The sequence below is a fragment of the Nannobrachium achirus genome (assembly GCF_963921795.1).
Source record: "Nannobrachium achirus genome assembly, contig: SCAFFOLD_223, whole genome shotgun sequence".
In the NCBI taxonomy this organism is placed as follows: Eukaryota; Metazoa; Chordata; class Actinopteri; order Myctophiformes; family Myctophidae; genus Nannobrachium; species Nannobrachium achirus.
Genome location: NW_027664563.1, coordinates 77,111 through 104,391, shown reverse-complemented (window position 1 = coordinate 104,391; position 27,281 = coordinate 77,111). Strand labels below are relative to the sequence as shown.

The following is a 27,281-nucleotide window of genomic DNA, read 5'->3' as shown; positions in this document are numbered from 1 at the left end:
ATTTAAAGTTATACCATGTAACTTTTTTTATAAAACAAATCTTAAAATTGTCCTAACTGTTAAATCGCTAAAGTTTTAGAACCCCCACTCCGTTATTTTCAGCTTCTGAAGCCTTCTCTTTATATGTTTTCTACTTAGCCGTGACAGGGGCGGGATTTCCCGGCAAAATTACGTCATCACACTACCGGCCAATCACAGCGAGGGTTATACACTGCCGGCCAATCACAGCACATCTTGAAGTGGGGTCGCCATATTTGTAGTCGCCTGTGTGTCTCTATACTCAAAAGGTAATCTCGCCTACCAGGCAGGGTGAAGGAGTCCGTTTCTCCGGAATGCCTGAACGCACAGGAACCAGGGACCCCTCTAAAGATAGCTCTCGGCGAGGTGGAGGCAGACGCGGGGGTGTGAAGGTACGAAAAACGGCCGAAAGACGCGGACGCGACCGCGGTTTGCTATAGGGCTACTGACCACTAGTTGAGCATCTTACACAGTATAGCTTTAAACAATTTTATTTAACATCATCAATATTCAATATCAATGGTCTTTTTTTAGGCTTGTGCTCTGGACTTATTAATGCATTTAAAAAAAAAATCTATTACGAAATGAAAAACTAATTTGAATCCTTCAACTTGACGTGAAAGAAGCAAGCGTCACGGTTGACAATTACAGATCATATATTTTTATATCGTATAACACTAACATTTTAGATCCAGACCCAAAAGAGAAATTAGACGTTTGTGCCCGCGACCTAAACTAGTGAAATTAGCTGATATACAAGCAAGCAAACAACGTGTTGTTTCGTACCACACTGTGAGCTTGTAGATCAGCTATTTTCACAACTTCTGAAACAATTGTTTTCTACTTAATGGAATGTCTTGGATTTTCTAAATGCATTTATCAAACTACTCGGAAAAACCATCGAGTTTGTCTTTAATTCATGAATATCTTTGCCAACAAGTGATCAGGTTTTAGTCAATGACACAATGGACCCTTTGTCAAGTCCCGCCCATGGCTGTGCCCCTCTTCGCAGCCATTTGTTGCTGTTTCTTGGTTGAACAAAAATCCTTTCTCTCCATCAACTACCATTGAAATGATGTTTTTCTTTTTTTTTCTGAAGAATACATGTAACGGGGTATCTGCAGGTCTAGGAAAGTCAGATTTTAAGACCAATTTCTCATTAACAAAAAGGCACACAAAGACAACAATATCTCAGGGGAAATGTTGTACCCATGTTCAGTGATGAAACATTCCTTATCGATCCCACTATGAATCCTTTTCTATTGTTGGTAGTTGTTGACTAATTTGGAAAAGATTTGTGTTAAAATTTACATTTTAGCGCACAGAAGCAATCAATCAATAATCGTCTGAAATAATCAGAGCTTTTTGGATATCGCGCCGATACCGATTAATTAAAAAACAGCCGATAGTTGCCGATAATTAATCGGCCTCCGACATATCGCACATCCCTAGTAAAAAGGAACATCTCGGGTGCAGTATAGTGACTGGGCAGATCATGTTTTTGTTTTAGCGAATTCAACATAAACAACCATATAAGGCGTAAGCAAGGCGGAGCCAGGCAGATGGAGCCTGCTGGTTGGTCAGTCAGGGACCAACCAGCAGGCTGTCAAATCCCACCCATTGTCCCACCCCTCTTCACACCCATTGGTTGCTGTGTCTTGGTGGGACACTCGGTGGGACACTCCATCCACTCATTGTAATTCAGTTGCTTCGTATTGTTATTCTGTGTGTTCAATTCTAATTTTAAACTTGGTTTCAGTAAAATGGAGCATGCTCAGGTGTAGTACAGTGACTTAGCATGTTTTTAAATGTTTTTATTTCTCCAAAATTCAACATAAAAAAGGCGGAACCAGGGCGGGACAAGGCAGATAGAGCCTGCTGGTTGGTCAGTCAGGGACCAACCAGAAGGCTGACAGAGGGTCAATAATTAGCATGGAGTTCACAGTAAAGTAATCAAACAGTAATTAGTTATTGTCCTCAGACTTCCACAGGGTGGTCTGCGTGGTGGCCACAGATCACGCCGGCGTCCTCGTAGTGGGCACAGTTGTGCGTGCCCACCCCGGCGTGGTCGCACGCCAGCAGGCTGTCCTCGCCACCGGTGCACTGCACGTCGTCCAGCAGGATCCGCAGGCTCCGCCCCTCACCGAACTCCCCGTTCTTGGCGGCCTTCAGGGCGTAGGGGAAGCCCAGCTGGCGACAGACCACCGCCGCGTTGTTGGTGCTCCACAGGTCATCGCACACCGTGCCCCACTCGCCGCCCGCCAACACCTTAGTGGGAGAAATATGGGAAAAAGGTGTTCACTTCCGGCAGAAAGCGTGAAAATTTGCACCTAGGGGTATTTTTGTGTGCTGAATTCAAAAATTGACGGATCCAAGCACTTTTCCCATGGGATCTGGTGGCTCTAATTCACTTACCATACTAGGGAAAAAAGACGCCCCAGAAAATCTTCTTTAAGTAGCATGTGAGGGGTCTATCTAGGGGTTTTCATGATTCTGAATCCATTGCAAGCATTTGTTTTGCACGAAAAACATTGCTTGGGCTAGAAATGGACCCCACAAAACTATGGTTTAGTATGGTTTAGTGATGAGTCATCACTTTTCACAGTTTTGTGGGGTCCATTTGTAGCCCAAGGTATGTTTTTCGTGCAAAACAAATGCTTGCAATGGATTCAGAATCATGAAAACCCCCTAGATAGACCCCTCACATGCTACTTAAAGAAGATTTTTTTGGGGTGTCTTTTTTCCCTAGTATGGTAAGTGAATTAGAGCCACCAGATCCCATGGGAAAAGTGCTTGGATCCGTCAATTTTTGAATTCAGCACACAAAAATACCCAAAAATGTTCACCCTTTCTGCCGGAAGTGAACACATTAGCCTATTTTTGTTACATATTTCTCCCACTACCTCCACGCGCCCGCGGTCCGCGCGCCCCTGCTCGTCCCCGGCCAGGCGCACCGCCCCGTCCCGTGGCGGGTCCGGGTCGCCGTCCGCCCGGTGCTTGCCCTTATTCCTCCGCCGGCCCTTCCGCCGGCCGTGCCGCGGCGGCCTGGTGGTGGTGCTGGTGGTGGGGGGTGTGGGGGTGGTGGGGACCCCCGCGGTGGGGTCAGGGACCCCCAGCAGGTCCATCAGCTCTTGGAGCCAGTCTTTAGTGGCCACGTCGGGGGGCTGCGTGGGCTGAGGCTCCCCACCGCCGCCCTGGTGGTGGTGCTTGGTTGGTGGTTCCACACCGGTCAGAGCTGTAGGGTGGAGGAGCAGAGGTTTAAACACTTCAAACTGTAGGGTGGAGGAGGAGAGGTTTAAACACTTCAAACTGTAGGGTGGAGGAGGAGAGGTTTAAACACTTCAAACTGTAGGGTGGAGGAGGAGAGGTTTAAACACTTCAAACTGTAGGGTGGAGGAGGAGAGGTTTAAACACTTCAAACTGTAGGGTGGAGGAGGAGAGGTTTAAACACTTCAAACTGTAGGGTGGAGGAGGAGAGGTTTAAACACTTCAAACTGTAGGGTGGAGGAGGAGAGGTTTAAACACTTCAAACTGTAGGGTGGAGGAGGAGAGGTTTAAACACTTCAAACTGTAGGGGCAGGGTTCCCCGATTAGTTTTCTCCAAGGGCCGAATCATGTCTACTCTAGGGTACCAAGCCGAGGGCCACAACATTGCAGGTATCTGTAATGAGACTTACTTTCCTGTGGTACGAATGGGATGAGCTTGCTTTTCACCCGCACTGGAATGGGGTCGTAGTGACACTGTCCCGGAGGCGCGCGTCTGGAAAAGAAGCATGACAAAAAGATTGTTAATTGCTGGTGACTGCTTCTGCAGAGTGAGAATAGGCCTACGAACACCAGAGAAGAAGCAGCTGGAAGACTATTTACTGCAGTTTGTCTCTAAAGTTAACTCTTCCAAAACGTGCATTTGATCAACTTTCACCTGGAGTCACTTTGCTGCCGCTGACGAATAATTAGCCACGGCTTTATGCTAATTGGTTGACACAGCAACAACAGTAGGGAGAGAGAGAGAGAGAGAGAGAGAGAGAGAGAGAGAGAGAGAGAGAGAGAGAGAGAGGGAGAGGGAGAGAAATGAACAGAGAGCCAAGAGTTCTCTGAAGTGATCTTTTCTCTCCTCTGACAACTAAAGCTGTTCCCCTTCGCCTCCGTTTTACCAAACCAGGGACAACAGAATGAGGCCAAATAGACAGAGCTGGTGTTTAATGACCAGAACACCATGAGAATGAAACACAGACCCAAGGTAACATGTTAAACTAATCAGAGTTTATTATAATATTATTACCAGACCACTGAGGTCTACTCAGGCACCATGAAATGCAACACCCGCTGTACCCATCTGTGCCCGATGTCATCAGCATACGCCCATATAGGGGCATACCCACATCCACGGCGGTTCTGGGCAACAGGATGGCTAAATCTGCTGCCAAATAATTAATTATATAATTCCAGTTCACTGCGCAACGTAGCCAAGGTCATTTCAATTAAGCTCTCACTCACTCCAGTCAGGGCTGGTCTGAACAGATTGAAGATAGCAATGAGCAGCTCCCTTAGTTTATAAAATGACATATAATAGGCCTAGGCTATAGAATGGATCTTCAGCCAAGCAGTTGTGAATGAAAACGTAGGCCTGTGCTTTCTTATTGTCCTCACCCCAAAGTAAACGCTGGATTATTTGATTTCTTCAAATTGACAGGATCCAACCTGGATCACACAAGTAAGAGGTAACATCCAGGGCTTTATCCATCACAATGCTATCAAAGAAAGTAATCACTCAAACCTATGTGTGAGCAAGTTTAACATCTTAACCCTTTGCAGTCCGAAATAGAATGGTGGTTGGTAGATTAGCCGTGAAATTTCTATTATTATATTATGATCTGAACCGCATTCATTTTACCAGACATCCAGCGCTATATCACGTGGTCTTCATCCCCCATTACCATTCCGCGATCGCTGTTGTTTTACTCACCCAACTGTCCCAGTGAAATTCTCAATCTGCATTGGTTTAGAGTGGGAGATTCGGCTGACGCATCATGTCCCGTGCGTTTCGCGTGCGCGATCCGTTCACGTAAATGTCCCCTCAAATAATCCACGTGTGACTCAAGAGCAGAACTGAAAAGTGTCGCTAGCATAGCCCCTAGCATGGCTGCTGTAGAAGCACTAGGGTACAGACAGTAACCGAATGGGGGAATGTGCCTTGGAAAAGGAAAGGGCCATGACATCACTTCTGCTTCATGTCAGCCCAGCCATGAGCTATCAATGCACGAGTGGTGACTTATTTCGGTAAATACGGGAAAGTACGGGAAAAGACGAGCGGCTGCCCCTCCCCCCCTAGGAAGTCCGATATAGTACGGTTTTAATATTAAGGGGCTCCCCGTGGCTTACAAAGTGTTAATGAAGAAGGTAGAGACACTGTGAGATGAGACATTTTTGCTTTTGGACAGGATGTAACCTCTCGCGTCGTCGCATGCGCTCTCTCCCTCTCTCTTTTTGCTTTTTGAGAGAGAGAGCGACACACACACACACACACACACACACACACACACACACACACACACACACACACACACACACACACACACACACACACACACACACACACACAGCTGCGAGTGTCGGCATCCTCCGTCTTCAGCCGTCTCTGCTCTCAAAGTTGAACAGCCTTTCAGAGTTTAATTCTCTCTGACTTTAAGGCCATTGGAAAATCACCACGCGCCCCAACAGGATCCCCTTGGCCTATTGGTTTGATGTTTGGGTCTATCCAACCGGGCACGGCGCTCCCTTGTGGTCTCGGTGACTTTGAAATGGAGCAGTTGCGTGCTTCTCAACATTCACTGTCTTTTATGCATTTCTTTTGTGTCTTTATAGAAGGATGTTCCTTTTCTTCTTTACAACCAAGGACAGATGTGTATCTCAACTAGTTTTGGGTGTATACGGTATAGATACTGTAGATACGCTATATGCCTAGATCTGTTCTATTCTAAGCTCCATCATCTGGCTTTGTCTGGGACGCAAAGTAATGAACTCATAAATAGCGCTGTTCACTTCACAATAGGTGTGATTTTTAAGAGCCTGTTTGACGAGCACATGAGTGTCTCAACTTGAGGGGTGCACCAGCTTGTAGACCACCCCTGAGGGGGAGGTGACTCACCTTGAGGGGTCCACCACCTTGTAGACCACCCCTGAGGGGGAGGTGACTCACCTTGAGGGGTCCACCACCTTGTAGACCACCCCTGAGGGGGAGGTGACTCACCTTGAGGGGTCCACCACCTTGTAGACCACCCCTGAGGGGGAGGTGGCGCTGGGGATCTCAGTGGACATGAAGTACAGCTCTCCTGTGGACAAAACACAGTATCAGTGATGATGCTAGGTTTTTAATGTAAAGGGTCCCGGGACCCACAGGACAGGAGGCCATTCAAATGCGTCCCAGAATTATTTTATGGGTCCCGCAACGACACGCATAATGTATCAACGGTGAAAACATCACAAAGGACTTTAATTTAAACAAATAGTGGCAAATAGCTACTTGTATGTACCAGTAGTTAATAAAGGACAGAAGCATGGATTTACAAGACAATCTCAATCATCTCATCAATAATGCCAGAACACACAGCTGTGGAGACTCCACTAGAGTTCTCAACGGGCCTGAAAATTAAGGCCCGGCCCTAACTGGGCCCGAGTGGGCCGACCCGAAGCCCGGCCCGACCCTAACAATTATCATAATTTTCAGGCCCGAAAACCCGAAAGCCCGAGAGAGAGAGAGAGAGAGAGAGAGAGAAAAAAAACGTCGCCAGTAGGCAGCTGGCAGCGCCAGTGCCTCAAATTACAACAGTGAGAGAACGGACATATAATAGTTGGCGAAATGGCAACTTCACATGTTAAATTGTTCATGAAACATGCAAGGTTCTGCACAAAATGTGCTAACGTTAAATCCCTGTTGTTGTCAACAGTCAATCTCAATCATACAGCTCTCATCCTCTCTCTCCCTGCCGTTGTCGCTGCCTGCGTGATTTATGTTTCGTCCTTTCAACGGTCACGCATCAAACGCAGGCTCGGCAGATCTATAAACCCAAAACGTGTTCATCTGGCTTGCATTCTGGGCTTGCAGATCTGTTGTTTAGTGCGTGACACCACCTGATCACCATGCTTAAACATATACAACTTAGGCACGTAATAAGCGGCGCGCTGCGGCTGTAAACCCTTTAATATAAATGCACACAGCAGCAGCAAAGGACACTTGATTAACCAGAAAGCATAATGGAATTAATAATATCTTACCAGCCGAGATGATCGTCTCTAAGGTAAGAGGATGTCAACGTATGGTGCTTTTAGGTTGGTCATGTTGATGTTGTTGTTAATACAATCCTCTTAAGTCCTTGTCAATAATATCCAGGTTGGTTCCGCTTTGAATGTACTTTTCTTGGATTTATAACTTATTACAAACTTGTAAAACTGCCTGCTGCCTTTTAATTTAACATGCAGCTCCAAACTTTCATCGTAGCCGATCGATCACACAGAGCTAACGCTGACTCGCTGCCTGTGACAGACTTCCGTATATCCAAAGGTTTCGATTGTGACGTCATCACAACAACCAGACTGCTCGAGGAGCCCGGCCCGGCCCGACTAATTATTATAATTTTTGGGCCCGGCTCGGCCCGATAACGTCGGGTTGGGTCGGGTAGGGTCGGGTTCGGGCCGAATTTGAGAACTCTAGACTCCACCACATGCAGCTCAGCCTGTGCAGTGAAATGACTGATAGCAGGAAGGATAGAGTTGTATGCCTCCTGGGGATGCAGGGATGCAGGGCTAGTAGCATCACTGAGTATGTAGGCTACTAACTGTACATAAACTGACTTAAACACCTGCTGTCTGTGTGCTTAATAACTTAAACCCTGGATTAATTCTTAGTAAAAACTGTACTTCATGTGCTGTTTTTCCTCTACACCAAATAGTATCAGCTTTAAATAACCGATCTACAAGATCAGTTTGTAAGGTTGCCTAACCCTAACCCTTTTCTGCTACATGCCATGCACTCATACTGGAGCCCCACCACTGTCCAGCTGGGCTATGGGACCACCACCACGGCTATAGAGATCCTATAGCCTGCAGGGACCACAACCGTGACAGAGCTCATAGCCCGTGGCAAAAAATATATAAACAATTAAGAAAAGAAAAGAAAAAGGCAATGCAAATAAACCTTACATTTGGGAAAAGTGAAAAACAGGCACATCCACTCTCTTCATGTGCTAATGGTCAATGCTCTGCTAGTCTCACGTGGCCAGACTGTTGCCTCTGCGATTTGCAAATGCTCCCGGCATACAGTCTGGGGCACGGAAATAGAAACGATGAGTGCGAGATGAAGCGGATGTGATGCAACCGCTCCATTGGTGCAGTAGCAATAACATGTCCTACTGGAAGCGTTATGTCTACTTTCAATATTTTTGGGGGTGTTATTTTGTCTTTCTCTGGTGTTGTTGGTGTTACTTCCATGATGTTTTCAAATGTTTTCTTAAACTAGACACCCATAACAAGAATATGCTGCTCAAATGACTCTGTCTGTGCGAGTGTGTTTCTGTTATGTTTCCAATGGGACTACCAGGGGACTACAGTTCAGTGCAGCACTGGCTACCTCCGATACTCGCCGTTAGGGAGCTGTCGTTCCAGACTCTATATAGTATTGGGAGATTGTGGAATAGTTGTCTGGCTACACAAGACTAATGCTCTGCTAGTTCAGATCGACTGGTCAACCCATTGAGGAGAACCATGGATGATGACTGACTGACTGACTGACTGACTGACTGGCTGGCTGGCTGACTGACTGACTGACTGACTGACTGACTGACTGACTGACTGACTGGCTGGCTGGCTGGCTGGCTGGCTGGCTGGCTGACTGGCTGGCTGGCTGGCTGACTGGCTCTGCTTACCTGCTTCGTCCTCGGCGAAGGAGATGATGTAAGGATGGTAGTTGTTGATGATTCCAGGGAAGGCACAGGTCTGCCCTACACCCATACACACCTCGTTGTAGCGCCACCCAGTGGTCTGTCTGTCCTCCTGGAGGCTCATCAGACGACTGCAACACAACAACACAATACAATAACACAATATTACACAATATTATCCCACAATGAAGGAGAGAGATGGTACCTCTAGTCCAGGGGTTCCCAAACTTTCTTATGTCAGGGCACCCCATAAATATCTTTTAATCCGAGGCAACCCTATATTATAATTTTCACTCCCAGCACCTTATTATTTATAGCATTATAGTCGTTGTCGGGTGGAAACCTTGTATGTCCAAAACCGTTCGTTTTGTATTTATCATCTATAAAATGTGTGCTTGTAGATCGGCTGTTTTCACTAGTTTTGTGCGACGGTCTTGTATGATGAAGCAGGGCAAAAGACATACACATTTGAAACTTGGAGATACGAGGTTTCTGCCCCACAGTGACAATATTTTAGTGATTGGAAAACGTTGAGATAATAGCCATTTTGGTTAGAACTGGCTGACAATAACTTTGTACTTCAAGTTTAGAATTATACTAAATATTTTTTCAAGTGTCCAAATATTATCAAATTATCTCGCGCGTCACCCACTTTGAAAACCCCTACTCTAGTCCACCTCTCTACAAGGCTAGTCTAGCCTTAACCTCGCCTACCAGTCTTTCTGGGGAGAAAGCCTGGTGTTCGTTCACAACAGACCGTTTGGTTTCCGCCTAGAGCGCGGAAACCACTAGAAGAAGCGGCGTCGCTTTGATTTAGTTCCCCTCGTTTGTTTCCCCAATCCCTATTAAAATGCTCGAGAGTAGTGTAGTCTTGCCAGTCACTACGAGATGGACTAAAAGATCCATATACCAAACGATTTTTTTGAAAGCAAAACTACGCCGCATCAAGGTGTTTATTAGGTAGGCCCTAAAACTATGTCCTTGGGTGCAGGGGAATATTTTGGGTTAAAACTGAATCCGGTTGATAGTTCCGGCCAAAGTGTAGTCCGTCTAGGACTACAACATGACGTAAAGTGGTTTCCGCTCCCGACCGGATCAAACCCCGTAAAGTGAAGTGATCCCAGACTAGTCTAGCCTTAACCTAAATGTTTACATTTAGATCACTATATTTTAGCGCAAAATGTAGGCTTGGTATTTGATGATTATGTTGTTGCATTTTCTGTGGATGAATTACATTCTACAGCAGGGCTACTCAACGTAAGAAGGCTCAGGGGCCACTCAGCAAAATACCAAAAGTCCAAAGGGCCACAGGAATGACGGCCCTATTTTGGACATTTAGACAATTATTTTGTAATACACTAAACCAGGGGTTCCCAAAAGGTAGATCTTGATCTACCAGTAGATCACAAAGGCTGTGCAGGTAGACCACATGACATGCCCCTAAAAATATAATATATATAATATATATTTTTTGGCATTTGTCACTTGAATTAAGGTGACTTGATTGAGAATGGTCTGTCAGCTCCCTTCATGGCTTCTAAAGTAGGCAAACCCCACCAATGCAATGCTTTGTTTTCAAGAGTCAGTAGCATTACAAATAACTTGAAAACCCACCCCTTCCATACAGAATGGGATGAAGACCGTTTCCCCCCACTTTTTGCCATTTCAAGTGAGTTTGTCTTTTATGTAACGCCAGTGTGCCGCTGTTCCAAATTCCCCTCAGGTAATCCTTTTTGGTGGAGTATTGATTGATTGATTGAAGAATTTATTCGAAGTTTGCAATAGAAAAAAGTACAGTTTCATGACAGTACAAATCACTGGTACAAGGTCAACTAAAAGGAGATCCTAGAAAGCCGAGGCTTATTTCCACAGGAACCACACTTTAAGTATCTCATATAACATTGAAAGACAGACGGATAGAACATACTTTATCTAGGATAATATCAGTTTCAAAAGCATAACATCAAATACAAAGGCAGAAAAAAAAAGAAAAAAAGGGGGGGGGGGGGGGGAGTAGATCATGTTGAGCTGGTCATTTTAAAAGTAGCTCTCGAGTCAAAAAAGTGTGGGCACCCCTGCACTAAACGACTAGTCTAAAAAAAAGTAGGGCAACACACATAAAACAGACAGGAATAACGGCCCCCACACAGACATGCTGCAGGGGCCGCATGTGGCCCGCTGGCCGTGTGTTGAAGACCACTGTCCTACAGTTTAATCCTATATGAGTACATAGAGCCTATATCTAAATGGGCCTTTTAAGTCTGTGTCCCAGTGTCTCATAATTCACTGATGCTCTCAACAGGCTCCTCATCTGGAAATGTTTTACATCCAATGTGGTTTTGGTTTCAAAAACCTCAGAATTCAGTGGATCCTGTATCTAAAAAACCTTTTCAATCCAGGGGGAATCCAGGGGGTCCCCAGCAGGGGGTCCCCAGCTAAATATGTAATATAGCACCAGAAACTTTAACCCTATATTCATCAGCTATTTGGTTTGATTTCTATTTTTTACTCCAAAACATAACAAAGCAAGGTGGCAAACAAAGTAAATCGTCACTGTCGGGCAGAAACCTCGTATCTCCAAGTTTCAAATGTATACATTTTTTCGCAATACAAAGCCCCGCTTCATCATACAAGGCCGTCGCACAAAAGTAGTGAAAACAGCCGATCTACAAGCACACAACGTAACATAACTCATGTACAGTAATTGGCCCACTGGCTTGTCACTTGTCATGATCTGAAATGGCACATTTTTCAGTAGCAGCAGCGCTATAGAGAGAGATCTCTCTCTATAGCGCGCAATGAGGGCCTCTACAACTCTTTTTCCCGGGCTGAATCAGGGGCCCAGCACGTCCCTGCCTATTTCCTGTGTTCATAATGTGTACAGTGTGTGCATCAGACCAAAGGCCTTCCTACCCGCTCATGAAGTCTCCAAAGATGTACATTCCGTTGAGGTTGGGGTAGTGACAGCCTCGGTACACATAGCCCCCCGTCACAGACTTGCCCATCTTGTGGGGGTAGGCGTAGATGGGCAGCACATCATCTGGAGGGAGGGGGAGGAGTCAGGGAGTTCACCTCTTCTATCAACGCAACGCACTGGCATTTAAGACTAGAATTATTTAATGTTTTAACTATTGAAAAATAGCAGATATACAAGCTCACAGCGTGGCACTCTGCGAACTTGCAGATCTGCTATTTTTGAAGAATTGTGATTTTGTTTTTTGCAAGTCTTTGAATATATCTTTTTTTAAATCGAACATTTGTAACTCAAATATTTGCTTCTAGGGGGGTCCCTGGTCCACCTGGGGGGTCCCTGGTCCACCTGGGGGGTCCCTGGTCCATCTGGGGGGTCCCTGGTCCACCTGGGGGGTCCCTGGTCCAGAACATCATTAAAGATAGCAGCCATCCCACCCATTCCCTGTTCTCACTCCTCCCATCCAAAAGATGTTATCAGAGCATCAAATCTCACACCACTCGTTTCATTAATAGTTGTTTTGCCCAGGCAGTCAGGTTGCTCAACGAAGGGCTGAAAGTGAAACGTAGGTAAACATGGACACTGTACGCATATTTAAACTGTACACTGTTACACTGTATGGTATTGTTGTTGTTGGGACTTGTCTTGTGTGGCCTGCATGGTATGTGGGTCCACACTCCTGTCGGTCACTGTGACCATGTCTTTGTGTAATAAGGCTGAGATGCTCCTGGCACAAGCATTTCATTGTATCTGTACCTGTATGGATATGTGTGACAATAAACCTGAACCTGAACCTGGTCCATCTCCATCCATCAACTCTTCAATTGATTGATTGCATGGAGGAGGCCAGCGAGTTCCTTGTTTTAAGGGAAAAAGTCAAGGAATTCCACACTTCAGTGCAGTGTTGTAAAAGGAGAATTTCACCCATGTTTGTACTATGGGTTTGTATTATCGAATGGTTATGTGCACTCCCTCTGGTGTTGTAGTTGTGGGTGTCGCGTTGACTCGAGGGAAAACGGAGACCCTCACAATATATTGAGGTAAAGATTACGATACACATCTCCTCGCCGTCGACACGCGCAGACAGTTGAGTTACAAGACTGTTGACACCACGCTAGCTCTGGTCCAGAGTGTCAGCTCCACTGACACTCTGAAGCCCGTATCAGAGTCGGGTCCTCGGTGGAAGGCTATCCACCGCGGTGTAGTGCCGTGTAGTCTTTTTGAGCGTTAACGTTGTAGTTTTATGACTCAAAAAGACTACACGGCACTGACCCGACTCTGATACGGGCTTGACAGGCTGCTGACTAAAAGACTAGACCAGGATTTCTCTGCCCCTACGAGGGCTCAACCTGAGCCAACATAAACTAAACTACTTCACTACTCACCAAAACAAAGGTAGTTTTGTGTTGTTGAAAGTCTATTCTCCGCGGTGGGAAACCTCTCAGCACCCCACCCACTCTGTAAAATATGTTATTTTTGTCATGAAATAAAACGCACCCACCTCGAGCCACCCAGCGGCCACCGCAGACACAATGGTTCACAACCCGGAAATAAGCGGCGGTCGAGGTGGATGCACTTTATTTCATGCCATGGTGTATTTTACTGAGTGGGTGGGGAGATGAGAGGTTTCCCACCGCGGAGAATAGACTTTCAACAACACAAAACTACCTTTGGTTTGGTGAGTAGTGAAGTAGATTACTTTATTTTGACTGAAGTTGAGCGCTCATAGGGGCTGAGAAATCGCGGTCCAGTCATTTGCCGACGGGTCTGTCAGAGTGTCAGCTCTGGACCAGAGCTAACACCACGCATTCCCCGTCGTATGCTCATTTACTGTGTTTTTGTCTGTCCTCTGATTGGGGAAGAGTGAAGACCTCCATGCTACAGTTTGTGATTCATCCTCTGAAGCAAGGACAAGGCCTCCAATCAGTGCTTCTCAAATGTTTTCAAGTCAAGGACCCCCAAGAGTACAGGGTCTGTGTCTGTTGCCATCTAGCAGGGGCGTCACAAGGGAGGGGGGGGGGGGGGGGGGGGAGTGGGACTGAGTTACCAGGGCCCAAAGTGGAGGGGCCTTAATTATTTTAAACTATTGAAAAAAATAGCAGATATACAAGCTCACAGCTATAACTATATATGCAGTGATGCTGCCGGTGCAGACTGGGAGTGTTTGTTTTCTATCCAGGGTTCCCACACATTTTTACCAATTAATTTCCAAAACTTTTCCAAAACCTTTCCAGAATATTTAACCCCTATTTCCAGGACTATATAACAATAATTCAGCTCAATAACAGGTCGCTATACTCCTATGCGCAATGCCCAAAGACAGGTAGTGTATGCCAGTGGTTCTCAACCTTTTCAGGCTGTGATCCCCAAAATAATCATATTTTAACTGGGGACCCGGCACCCTGACGAGCACTAAGAGTTGAGGAATTTTGTATAACACGTTTCAACGCGAGGCGTTGTGAGCATGTAGATCGGCTATTTTCACAATTTCTGCCTCTAATATTTGACAATTTGGCCAATGTTTAATTTGTCATTTCAGAGGTATTAACACAATCAATAACCAAAGACAATGCATAGCTATTTCTTTCCAGGACCTTCCAGGACCAGTATTTCCAGGAATGTCATGACCGTGGGAACCCTGTCTATCTAAAGAGGCGGTACATGCGAGGCAGGCGTCCATCCTGGCTGGCCAGAGCCTCCTGGATGTGCTGATAGGAGGGCAGCTCAGTCAGGTCTCCCAGAGCGGCCACAGCAGGCTTGCCACGCAGCATCTTGGTGGTTGCTCTCTGGATGTCTGCAGCTGTGACACTGCTTATGAGGGCACACAGTTCGTGTGGCAGCTTCCTCCTCCCCGTGGAGAGAACCTGTCGCCCCACATCCTCAAAAAGAACCGTCCGTGTCTCCAGGTTCATCATCAAGGTGGATTTGAGCTGCGTCTTGGCCCTCTCCAGCTCCATCTCTCCCACCTCGGCGGCCATCCGAACAAACTCTCTGGTGACGATGCCCACCGTCTCCCGTAGCCGCCTGGGGGGGGCGCTGGCGTGGATGCACAACAAGCCGCTGTCCTCGTAGCCGTGGTGGCAGGCGGTCGCGTTGTGCATCCACGGATGCCTGTTGAGGACGTGGAGGTACAGACGGGTGAACATGCCCTTACCCGGCCCTCCCGGCGAAAAGGAGCCGCCGCCGCCCATCATGGTGTTGAGTACGGCGAACGGGATGTAGTCGTCCTCCAGGAAGGAGCAGCTCTCCAGGCCGATCACGATGTGTGCCAGCTCTGGGCTGACATGTCCTTCTGCGTCGTCACGATGCCTCCGGTGTACTGCGCCACGGAGAGGTCAACGTCGGCGGCGGCCGTGCTGCTGCTGGCTCCCCACACTGGCGTGGCGTCCACCAGGTACTTCCTGGCACACTCCACCAGCTGCTCGTGCTCGACGCCCACTCCTGCCAGCACCATGCGCTCAGGACGGTAGCAGCTGCTCAGGTAGCCGTGAAGCACTTCCCTGTCGATCTTGTCCACGTTGTCCACGGGGCAAAAGCGTGACAGACCCACCGTGTTGCCTCCATACGCCGCCGCGTGGATCATCTCTGTCAATAAGGGTCCGGGGTCCGGCCTCGTGTTGTTCAGGTCCTCCAGCTAAAAGCGTACGGCCGCCCTGGTCGTTTCGATCTCATCGTCCAGCAGGCGAGGCTGCAGGACAGCATCGGACAGAAGGCTGACCACCGTTTCCAGGCCCTTCACTTCGGCCGACACCGCGTACATGGTGGCATCTCTGGATGTTTGGCAGTCGCATATTCCGCCGTTTTTTTCCAGCGCGAGGAGGATCTCATCCTTGCTACCGTATCGGGCTGTGGAGGAGAAGGCAAGTTTCTCTAAGAAGTGTGCCACCCCACTGGGATACTTTGCCTCATACCTGGACCCGGACTTTACTAGAATTCCAACCGTGCAGAATTGACCAAACTTATCCTGTGATGCTACTTTAAGGCCGTTTTCCAGAGTCGTTATCTTCGTCTCTTGTTTCTCCTGGCCGTCCAGCGATGCAAACGCTGGCTTGGGGAGGCCAGGCAGGGGCGAGGACAGAGAGATGTTGGGGTGTCCAGGACCACTGCTGGACCTTCTGTAGGCTGCCATGCCAAACCTCTGGACACCACTCCAGCTTCTACACTTGGACATGTGTGTCCCAAACATCTTGGCCCCTCTGTCAGTCAGTCAGTCAGTCAGTCAGTCAGTAAGTAAGTACACGTTTCTACAGTCTATGAGTTGGTTCCCTTGTCACTGTGACATCACAGGTGATATCACAGGTGACATCACCTATGTAAAAGTCCATATACTGTATGGGGGTATCCCTTTCATGCCCATATGAAGATCCCTGATGTCATCGATCTATATCACTGGCCAGATGGCAAAGGAATGGCCCATATCTGTGTGGCTGGTTCAGATAGGGACCTCCATGTATGGGCATAAAATATGTTGTATGTACATATTATTATTAATAAAGGATAAAATAAACTAAAAAGTCCATATATGGTCATTCCCAGAAACATTATATATATATATATATATATATATATATATATATATATATATATATATATATATATCCATATATGGAGATTTCTGATGTCATCAATCCCAGGCCCTAACTGGCCAAAGAGCCTGCTTTACTCTGATTTACACCCTTTAATGCAAACCCCATTATACCTGTTGTCATAGGATCCGTTTTGACCATCTGTTTGCCTGTGTCCATTTATGCCCATATATGGAGATATCTGTCTGTCTACGTCCATTTTATGCCCATATATGGATATCTCTGTAGGACCCGCTTTGACCATCTGTTTGCCTGTGTCCATTTATGCCCATATATGGAGTTATCTGTCTGTCTGCATCCATGTTATGCCGATATAAGGAGATATCTGTAAGACCCGTTTTGACCATCTGTTTGCCTTTGTCCATTTATGCTCATATATGGAGATATCTGTGAACTGTTGGCACACAGATCATCTTACCCAGTGAGGTGTTGGCACGAATACAGGTCACTTCGCCAAAAATCCAACTCGCCAAATCAACTTGCTCGGACACCTCGCCAATGAGCAGGGTTGTCAACATTGGGCTGTCAGTCCAGGAGAATCCAGGAGATTTATTTTTAGGGGGTGCATGGAACTCCCCAAAACTTCTTAACATATATAATGTATATTGTCCTGTGTTCTGTTGAATTGTGTGCATGTTTGATACTTTTATCAGGCTTGCTTTACTAGCATGGGTACAATTTCAGCCTTAAAATGCCAAATGTAGGTGTACAAATTTGATGACTGAAGCAAAGTAAGACATTCTTAATAATGACTTAATCATCCGGGAGTCCTCCCCCAGAAAATATTTAACATAGTAGATTTAATTGCCAATCATCCTGGCAAATCCAGGAGCATTGACAAGCCTTCCCAATGAGCGTGGACAATTTGGCGAGTTGGATTTTTGGCGACGTGACCGGTTACCGTTGGCACACAATGAGCAGTTGGCACACAGATGATCTTACCCAGTGATGAGTTGGCACACAGCTTCTTGTCGTAGCAGGAGAATCCCTCCTTGGCCCTCCAGCCGTAGTTTCGTCCTCTCTCGATGATGTCCACCTCCTCGTACTTGTTCTGCCCCACGTCTCCGCAGAACAGGCGTCCCTTGCCCTCCCGGGTGTGGGGGTCCCCGCGGTCCACCGAGCAGCGCCACATGTTGCGCACGCCGTAGGCGTAGACCTCGGGCCGTGCCCCGGGCTCCCCCAGGAAGGGGTTGTCGGCGGGGACGCGGTACAGAGGACCGCGGTCGTTGTCGTCCACGTCGATGCGAAGGACTTTACCCAGCAGAGCTGACCTGGAGGACAGGAACACACACGACTAGAGCAGGGGTCTATATCCACAGGGGGTCCGGGACCCCTAGGGGGTCCTCAGAGTTACAACAGGGGGGGCTCCAAATCTTTGTGTGATTTTTTTTTTCTTTTTTATATTAACCACTTGAGCATCCATATTCAGAGAACTTTAGCCAAAAATAGCAGATCTACAAGCTCACAGCGCCTCTCACTGCTGTGAGCTTGTAGATTGACTATTTTCGGCAAAGAGCTTTGGTGTAGAGGGGAAAAGGAGCAGACTAAGTACAGAGTGAAGGGTCAAGTTTATTAAGTATTGACGGTTCAAGTGGTTAAATATCTGGAAACACAAATTGACATGAATCCAAAATACACTGATGATTGTGCTGTCAAACAATGAAACTATATGGAATCTATGAACAGGTTGTGGGGGTCCCTGCTTCATCTCTCTCTCAACTAAGGGGTCCTTGGCCTGAAAATATCACCTGGATCAATCTGATTCTCTAATGGCTTCAGAACATCTGACATTATGCTGCCTACACCTACAGTAGTTAGACTCCTTCAGAACATGACAGTAGGCCTACACCTACAGTAGTTAGACTCCTTCAGAACATGACAGTAGGCCTACACCTACAGTACTTAGACTGCTTCAGAACATGACAGTAGGCCTACACCTACAGTACTTAGACTGCTTCAGAACATGTGACAGTAGGCCTACACCTACAGTAGTTAGCAGGTCACACCATGGATCGTTCATATCCAGCCAGGGTCAATTCACGCTGTTGCTTCTGTAAGCTTTGGTGAGAGGTGTGAGTGGTTGTTTTTCTGTGAAATGCGAGGTAGACACACTCTCACGGGTACGCATGTCCATGCATCTGCAGGTGCACGACAGGTGCAGCTCAAACAACTCGTGGAACGGTCTTCCAACCCGCCCTACCTCCAGTACCCTGATTACTTCACACTGGACTGGATTTTTATACACTGAAATTATTGGAGGAACTGATTTAGTATCCATACAAATTATATACCTTCAAGTATGTCCCAACACATTTATTTTGTGCCATTTCATGCCTATATATGTATTTATTTATTTATTGATTTAATCAATAATCAATGCTAGCTTGTCAAATCCATGTAAAGTTAAATCTACCATGTTAAGATCATCCATGCATTATTACTTAGTTTTTGGTGATATGATGCGATGCAATGTGATATGTGAGGTGATATGACTGTCTCTTACTTGTTCTGTGCGTTTCCATATCTTCCAAAAGGATCTCCTGCCATGCCTCCGTCTCCAGTGAAGATGTACAGGAAGCCGTCGTCTGCAAACAGCAGCTGTCCTCCGTTGTGGTTGGAGGCAGGCTCGTCGATCTCCAGGATGATCCTGCAGAACAACGTGGAAACCATGGAGAAATGTTAACGTATGCCAGTGATTCTAAAGATTTTTACATTTCCAGGACCTCCAGTTTGATAAGCGATCTACAAGCTCACAAGGCATCCCAGACAGTGGCGTCAGTTCAGCAAAAGCTAGGGTATGGCAAAGATGGGAGTCCTCATGGAAAATAGGCATTACATTTTGGATAACACGGTTCTATTGTGAAAATAGCAGATCTACACCTTGAATATCGTTACCGTGGATGTAATCAATCCAGTTACTGTAGCCCTTCTATTTAATCCTTTTGGGGATGTTGATGTTGTCATCTGCCCATTTGTCAATTTGGTCAAAATAAATTGGTTGAACTGAACTCATATTTTGGGACCATCGCTCCATTGTTTACAATGGTTTGTAATGCAGGCTGCCACCCCATGTGATCATGTGATCCAAGATGGCCGCTGTGTGAATAAGGTTTTAGGCAGGAACATTCACGTCAAGAAGATTTAACCATTTATTGCATGAATGGAATACAGTTAATCTTGGCGTTTGAAGAGCTCCGCGTTCGGAGATGTTCCCTGAATCTTGTGCAAGCTTTTCTGAGAATGCTAAGCAAAACCAGGGAACGCAAAGCAATACCCCCCCCCCCCCCCCCCCCCCCCCATAGGGATAGAATAGCAGAATAATAGCAATAACCATGACATGTAACATAGTAAAAAAATCACAGTATTGAGCTTAACAACATTGACATGAAACTTAGTCAAGATCACAGTACTTGAGCTTAACCACATTGACATGTAACTTAATCAGACAATCACCAAGTATTTGAGCTTAGCCAGACTGATCGTGCAAATAGGTGGAGGCTGGGGTGGAGGAGGCAGCAAGCAGCAAATGATTCCGAAGCTTCGGAAACCAAGCATTGGTGGAGAAAGCAAAAAGGAGCCTCCCCTACTGATTGAGAGCTTTGATTGGAGTATGGCAGTCATGTGACGTAATGACCAGCAGATATGTTAATGACTCCCATGTCCTGCATAAACTAACGCTGAAGCTTCATCTATTGGCCAACATTTTCACAGGGTCATACTGACCTCTCCAGGGTCATACTGACCTCTCTGGGTCATACTGAACTCTCGGAGGTGTGGTCCACCAGGTTCATGTTGTTGGAGGTCACTCTGAACTGGCTGATGGGTTATACTGACCTCTCGGAGGTGTGGTCCACCAGGTTCATGTCGTTGGAGGTCACTCTGAACTGGCTGATATAGATCCTCTAGGGTCATACTGACCTCTCTAGGGTCATACTGACCTCTCTGGGTCATACTGACCTCTCAGAGGTGTGGTCCACCAGGTTCATGTCGTTGGAGGTCACTCTGAACTGGCTGATGCGGATCCTCTCGTCGAAGCCCACCTCCACGCTGTAGTAGACGTACAGCTTCCTGTTGTACTTGTAGTCGGGGTGAAAGGTCAGACCCAGAAAGCCCCTCTCGTCCCCCTCCCACGGAGACGTCAGCACCGCCTGGGGGGGGGGGGGGGTTAGTCCAACACAGTGTTTCTCAACCTTTTTTCTGCATGGGCACACTTTTCATGTCCCAAGAATCCATGTTCACACCAACATAATACGGGGGTGTAAATATCATCACTGTCGGGAGGAAACCTTGTATCTCCAAGTTTCAAATTTGTACGTTTCTTTGCAAAGTAAAGCCCTGCTTCCTCATACAAGGCTGTCGCACAACAGTAGTGAAAACAGCAGATGATCAAGCACACAACGCCTCGCGGTTAAATCATTTTTTAAATGATAAATACAATACTGGCTTTCAAGCAGTTTCAAGGGGCACACTTGACCCTTCTCAGGGGCACACCAAAGGTCCCCAGGCACAGTGGTTGAGAAACACTGGTCTAACCTATCCATTAATCTGTTATAATCAACCCTATGTTTAGTTGTCACTAAATAGGTGGTTTAGAACATGTTCTAAACTATTCAAAACAGCTCACAACACACACATTGTGAGCTTTTAGATCTGCTATTTTCATGAATGTTGTGTGACAAAGTATTCAATGACAATCTATTTTTTTCTGATTTATTGGGTTGGCCCACGTGTGTGTGTGTGTGTGTGTGTGTGTGTGTGTGTGTGTGTGTGTGTGTGTGTGTGTGTGTGTGTGTCATCATCAAAAAAGCGCATCTGAATTTGCTTCGTAATTTCATTCACAGAAATGTGTTTTTCTCCTCTTCCTGGCTTTCGCTCTGTTTGTCAAAACAGTGTATTTTCAATCTAATCGGCCAAAACTATGGATGTGTAAGGTCCAAACGAGCTGCATTTTTGTCATTTCTTCACAGAAGCAGAAAAGCATCTCCATGGCTATGAGCGATCAGGGGATCAATAGAGAAATATTCTGTGACTACTTGAAAAGGAAAAATTAAAAATATCTGGCAGTGGTTAGTGGTTTGTTTACATACTGTAGCCTTGGCAGTGAATGAGATAAGCCTAATTCGGTGCATTATAATTATATATTTTTTTTACGCACTTCTCAATTACTGCATTAATTGAAAATCGTCTGAAAATTTAAATCATGGATAGTAGCTTTAGCTGGGTGATGTTCAGAAAGGGTTTAATCTGTACCTGTGTGATGTTGAGGAAGGGTTTGTCCAGTCTAGAGCGGTCAGGGAAGTAAACCCACACCAGGCCCAGCTGCTCTGCCACGAAGAAGCGGTGGGTTCCATCGTTGGCATGGACCATGGCCAGAGGGTTCCGCAGCCCGTTGGCAACCTCAGGGATTCAGAGGAGAAGAATAAACATCACGTTTTGTTTGGCCAACAAGACCCGATCTGATGTGATCTGTGAAACACTAGCGTTCCGTTTGCTAAACCATTAGCACAATATATAGAATTTAGAATTATGATGTTTTGGTGATATCATTCGTAACCCATTTTCACCCAGTGCCAATTGCCTATGTAATCCTGGTCTCTGCTCTCCCTCTGCCGCGCCTGGGGAGACAACGGACTGACCTCATGCTTCCTTCTATGCATGAGTAGTCCAAGTTGTTTCTTTTCACCTGACAGGGGGGGGATTTCCCTGGTTTGGACGTAGCACGTGGAAGGAACACGTTATTCCAACCAGTTCCTTTCCCCTCCATCAGGCTGGTCAGGGGGAGGCATTATAGATACCAGGATTACCGCATGTTTTTATTGAGGGTATCTACCCTAGGAGACACGGGGAGAACATGCAAACTCCACACAGAAAGGCCCTTTCGTCAACTGAAACCAACATGCCTGAAGGGGTTGCACCTCACTCACCTCATCCAGCAGTGGTGTGAAGTAACTAACATTTACTTGTGTAAAATGTTTAGGTTTTTGTACTTTACTTTCCAATTTCCAATTTCTTTTATTTCTACTCCACTACATCTGGGATCCAAATATTGTACTTTTTACCCCACTACATTTATTTGAAAACTTTAGTTACTAGTTACTTTGCAGATATAAATTATAATATTATAAAACATTCATTAACCACTTTAACCACTATTTTATACTTGGCTATTTTCAAACATTTTGTTCTTTTACTTTTGGTATTTTGATGCCAATACTTCCTTACTTTTACTCAAGTACATTTTGAATTCTGGACTTTTACTTGTAACAGAGTATTTCTACACTGCAGTATTGATACTTTTATACTCAAGTAAAACATGTCAGTACTTTTTCAACCACTGTCCTTCAGGCACAGCCCAGGGGGTCCGCCTGGACCCACCCAGGCCCAGGTTGTACTGACCTCCTCCACACAGAGACCCAGGTTGTACTGACCCCAGGGGGTCCGGGACCCCCCAGGCCTAGGTTCCACTCACCTCCTCCAGACAGAGCTGCAGGCAGCCCAGGGGGTCCCTGGACCCCCAGGTTCCACTCACCTCCTCCAGACAGAGCTGCAGGCAGCCCAGGGGGTCCGCCTGGACCCGGCCCAGGTTCTGGCTCAGCAGGTGGTTGCTGAGGATGCGGGGGTAGCAGTAGTCCTGGTCCTGGAGCTCCAGGTGCCGGCAGAACTGGGTCTGATCCTCCTGGAGGCAGAGGCAGCAGGTCACCACAACGTTCAGGGTTCTCAACCTTTTCAAGCCGCGACCCCTAAATAATCATATTTTAACAGGGGACTTTAACCACCTTCCTCCCTCAGCCCTCTCCTCTCTCGTTCTCTCCTTTCAGTCTAGCCGGTGCAGATCGATCCTATCAACTTATTATCAACGTTGAATGTTTGGAATAATGGAAACGTGGAGAAATAACTAATAAAGGGCTGTCGTAGTAGCAGCACCAACAACGACCAGGCTGGCAGCTCAGCGTCTTGGGGAATGAATGGCTTGGCTTTTGGCTTGTTCTGTTTTGGTTGTAGGCTGCGTCATTGTATTCATTCAGACTCAGCCCCGATTTGTGAAAATATTAAACCAGTTTGATATTCTCGTAACAGAATCTGGCTCTCAAGTTGGGGTAAAAATCGAGTCGGACAACACTACCTCACATTTAACGATTGAATAACGACCGAATCACGGGAACGCGCCGCGACTTTATTACGACTGAGAAATCTTTTCAAAGTTGTTAGATGTAAGAGGGCCTTAAGACAATCAAAATACAGCCCTTGATGTTTTCATTCACTACACACACACACACACACACACACACACACACACACACACACACACACACCTGGAAGGCTGCCAGCTGGGGGTCCCCAGACAGATGTGTCACCAGGTCCTTGCACTTGTTCCAGAGGGTGGAGCAGTATTCTGGACAGAGGCCCGGCAGGGAGCGCAGCGGCGTGCTGGGGTCCTCCGCATCGAAGAGGTGGGCCGCGTAGGGGGAGCATTCCTGGAAACCAGGAAGCATTACAGGGAAGGGAAGGGAGAGTAGAGAGAGAGAGACACACAGAGACACAGAGAGAAAGAGGCAGGGGCGTCAATTGGGTATGGCAGGGGTATGCAGCTGCCATACCCTGGGTCCAGGGGGGGAAATAAATGTTACTTTTAAATATAAATCCATGAATGTCTCTTTGTCTATCTGTTCTGTTTATTACGTTGTTAAATTACAGTAAAATAACTACAAATGCTAAATATATAGAATATTCTCCACACTTGTATTCTCCCCATCTTGACAGAATGGTATATTCCGAGGTTTCGCAGGTCAGCTGCACAGGTGCAATGCATTATTGTTAATTAACCGTTCCAGGCTGCCATATCCAGCCCAAGAAACCGTAGAAACGGGGGCAAATTTTAAATGTACTCCTTAAAATAAATGTATCATGCCTGTTGCTAAGGTATGGCAACATGACATGCAAGACACCAGTCATGTTGCCATACCTTAGCTTTTTCTTAACTGACGCCACTGGAACTGATGTAATAATTTTAACTCTTTATGGAAACATCTCTGCTATTTTTGTCCCAAACAGTTTTATGTGTTCGTGCTGCGTTTTCTGCGTTTTTGAGCTTGTAGATCTGCTATTTTTTATGCTTTCGTGTGACACTTTAGTTTGATCAAGTAAGGGCGTTAATTTTCAACAATAAAACACAAAAACAGCAAATTAAAATGTTTGTGGTTTTATGAGTTGCAAAGTGAGAGTTCTGTTTAATCATTCGCTCTGTTCCCTTTAATTGCACACATTTCTTATTTTGATTGTTTATATTTCACACTTGCTTTGACAATGTAAAGCTATGTTTTCCAATGCCTATGAAGATCCTTTGAATTAAATGTAAATTGATTTGCTGAATGAAAGCCGAGGCTGCGTTGTTGGAGTTATGTTTATGTTGTCATTGACAATATTGCATGCTATGGGGAGATATGCGTATGTGTTTATTTAGTTTTATATCTATTTGACTTATTTCTGTGTCCAAGTGGCTGTCTAAACAAAATGTCCCTCTGGGGCAATACAAGTCTAATCTAGTGTAATTAACATCTAATTAGATTACAGCATACATTATGCATTCAACTGTAGCTGCTTTTAGAAGAGTCAGTGTCTGTGCCAACATTACAACTTTATACTGCACAGCTAAGATCATTTTATAATCAGGAGAAATTCACCTTTACACTCATGCTTCAGCAAAACATAAAATAAAAAGCCATGTAGTCTTCGGCCTTTCACGCCAGTTGGATCCTGCATTAATGATTTGAGGCATTTTGTTCCAAAAATGTGTTTTGCAAAAGTCAACATGATGGTGGCGCTATAACAGGCCAATGTGAAAATGGTGGCAATTGTTCCTCAGCTTAGTGGGAATGTGCGCGCAACATATCTAAAAAATGTTCATGATTTGAGGCATTGCGTTTAAAACAGACCAATCCTCCATTAAAGGTAGGGTAAGGGATTTCACTTAAGTTTCAGTTTTCTTGTAGGTGACAGGCAGGGGCCTTGCTCCAATCATGATCAAGTGGGGGCGGGCCTTGGTGCACATAAGGCCCATGATTCTGTTTAATGACTATAGAGATACTGTGTACCGATTTGCGTGATTTGCACAAATCAGCCTCCTGGTGGCGCCATAAGAGGCCCATGTGAAAGTTATGGGGCAGAGGTTCTGCTCTGGTACCCAGGGAGTTCACTGCCATAATAATAACTAGAAAGATGCAAATGTGGTTGCCGTGACGCAAGTCACTCTTGCAAATGAATTCTGTCTTACCATTTGAATTTCCCCCATTCAAGTCAATGGGGAAAATGAATGCCATATGTCAAATCGACTGGTTTCATTGGGACATACCTGTAAGTGTCATATGGATGGAAAAGATGGATGGAAGGAATAAAGGGACAGGAGCAACCAGACTAATAATGAACAGCTCTAATACTAACCTGACAGAGCATGTCCTGTACGTATCCTGCACAGTTAGAGTATCCATGGTAGTCCGTGTTGTCCATGACCTGATAGAACCTGGCCATGAGCTGCTGGTCCCTGCTGACGTCACAGCAGCCAAACTCCTTGTACATGACGCAGAAGGTGAGCTCCCCAGGGGGCCGGAACGGAGGCTTGAAGTCCAGACACTGAGGGTGGGGCCGCACCGCCGCAGGTGCAGCCCAGAGCAGCACCGCCCAAAACAACACCACCACCTTGGAACGACATGAAGACACGCGTGGTGGTGTTGTGGTGGTGGTGGTGGTGTTGGTGAAGGGTGAGTGCCACACATGTCCCAGGATGCACCTGTAATAACGCCGCATCATTTAGGTTTGTTATAACGTTGTTGGTTGTGTGCAAAAAGACAAAACACAACAACAAACGAAGAAACGGTGTCCTGACTTGTTTCGTCTCGTCTCGTCTTGTTTTGTCTTGTCCTGTCTTGTTTCTTGTCTTGTCGTTTCTTGTCTTGTCTTGTTGTTTCTTGTCTTGTCTTGTTGTTTCTTGTCCCGTCTTGTCTTCTCCAGTCCAGACCGTCCGGACAAACAGAGTTGGAGCTGCAGTTAGCTCAGTTCAGTTCAGTTCAGCTCAGTTGAGTTGAGTTGAGTTTAGTCTAGTTTGCACTTTGCTCTGAACTTTGCTCTCATCTCCCAGCAGGCTGCAGGGCAGAGCAGAGCAGTTTGCTGCTCACTCATCTGCATGCATCACTGACTGACGTCGCTCTAACACTGTTATTTACATTATGATGAGTTCATATATAAAGTTATGTTTCAGTCCATTAAGGAACTGCAGCAGCTGCTGTCTGTTCTGCTGCTTCTGACTGAAGTGAATTAGTCATCCTCTGTCTGTCTGTCTCTCTCTCTCTCTCTCTCTCTCTCTCTCTCTCTCTCTCTCTCTCTCTCTCCCCCTCTCTCTCTCCCTCTCTCTCTCTCTCTCTCTCTCTCTCTCTCTCTCTCTCTCTCTCCTGTTTCTGTCTCTGTGTGTCAGCTGTGTCTAACTTTCTCTCTCTCCACCCCCCTCTCTCTTTCTCTCCCCCCTTTCTCCCACAATCCCACTCTCTCCCCCCCTCCTTCTGTCTGTCTGTGTGTGTGTGTGTGTGTGTGTGTGTGTGTGTGTGTGTGTGTGTGTGTGTGTGTGTGTGTGTGTGTGTGTGTGTGTGTGTGTGTGTGTGTGTGTGTGTCTCCTCCCATTGGCTAACAGGCAGAATGGGAGTAAAGGCAGCACGCATGTTGTATTAGTCAAGGCACTGAAGGCAGAGAGCTGTGTTGTCATTTTAAAGGTGCAGTGACTGA

General features: G+C 46.2%; 1 protein-coding gene and 1 pseudogene across 2 annotated transcripts; both read right to left on the bottom strand.

The window, feature by feature from the left end:
• Positions 1-491: 491 nt before the first annotated feature.
• hhipl1 (HHIP-like 1) lies at positions 492-26,721 on the bottom strand. Its single transcript, XM_080755236.1, has 13 exons — positions 25,950-26,721; positions 23,825-23,986; positions 23,041-23,187; positions 21,762-21,908; positions 20,469-20,659; positions 19,015-19,158; positions 17,454-17,782; positions 11,868-11,994; positions 8,940-9,085; positions 6,269-6,350; positions 3,696-3,778; positions 2,922-3,253; positions 492-2,286 (listed from the first exon to the last, which is right to left on the bottom strand). Exons 1-13 carry the CDS (start codon positions 26,313-26,315, stop codon positions 1,996-1,998), a joined length of 2,547 nt encoding a protein of 848 aa, XP_080611362.1. The 5' UTR covers positions 26,316-26,721; the 3' UTR covers positions 492-1,995.
• LOC308280934 (mitochondrial-processing peptidase subunit alpha-like) lies at positions 13,249-16,341 on the bottom strand (annotated as a pseudogene). The gene has a single exon. The product of its transcript is annotated as a mitochondrial-processing peptidase subunit alpha-like (transcript).
• Positions 26,722-27,281: the final 560 nt, after the last annotated feature.

What these genes read in the sequence shown, in the direction of transcription:
- hhipl1 (XM_080755236.1), bottom strand. Translation starts at nt 26,315, where the DNA reads ATGATGCGGCGTTATTACAGGTGCATCCTGGGACATGTGTGGCACTCA. An exon ending in TATGGAAACGCACAGAACAA is followed by an intron (nt 17,783 to 19,014) that starts GTAAGAGACAGT and finishes CCTGTCCTCCAG; the next exon opens with GTCAGCTCTGCTGGGTAAAG. An exon ending in TTTGGAGACTTCATGAGCGG is followed by an intron (nt 9,086 to 11,867) that starts GTAGGAAGGCCT and finishes GTTGTGTTGCAG; the next exon opens with TCGTCTGATGAGCCTCCAGG.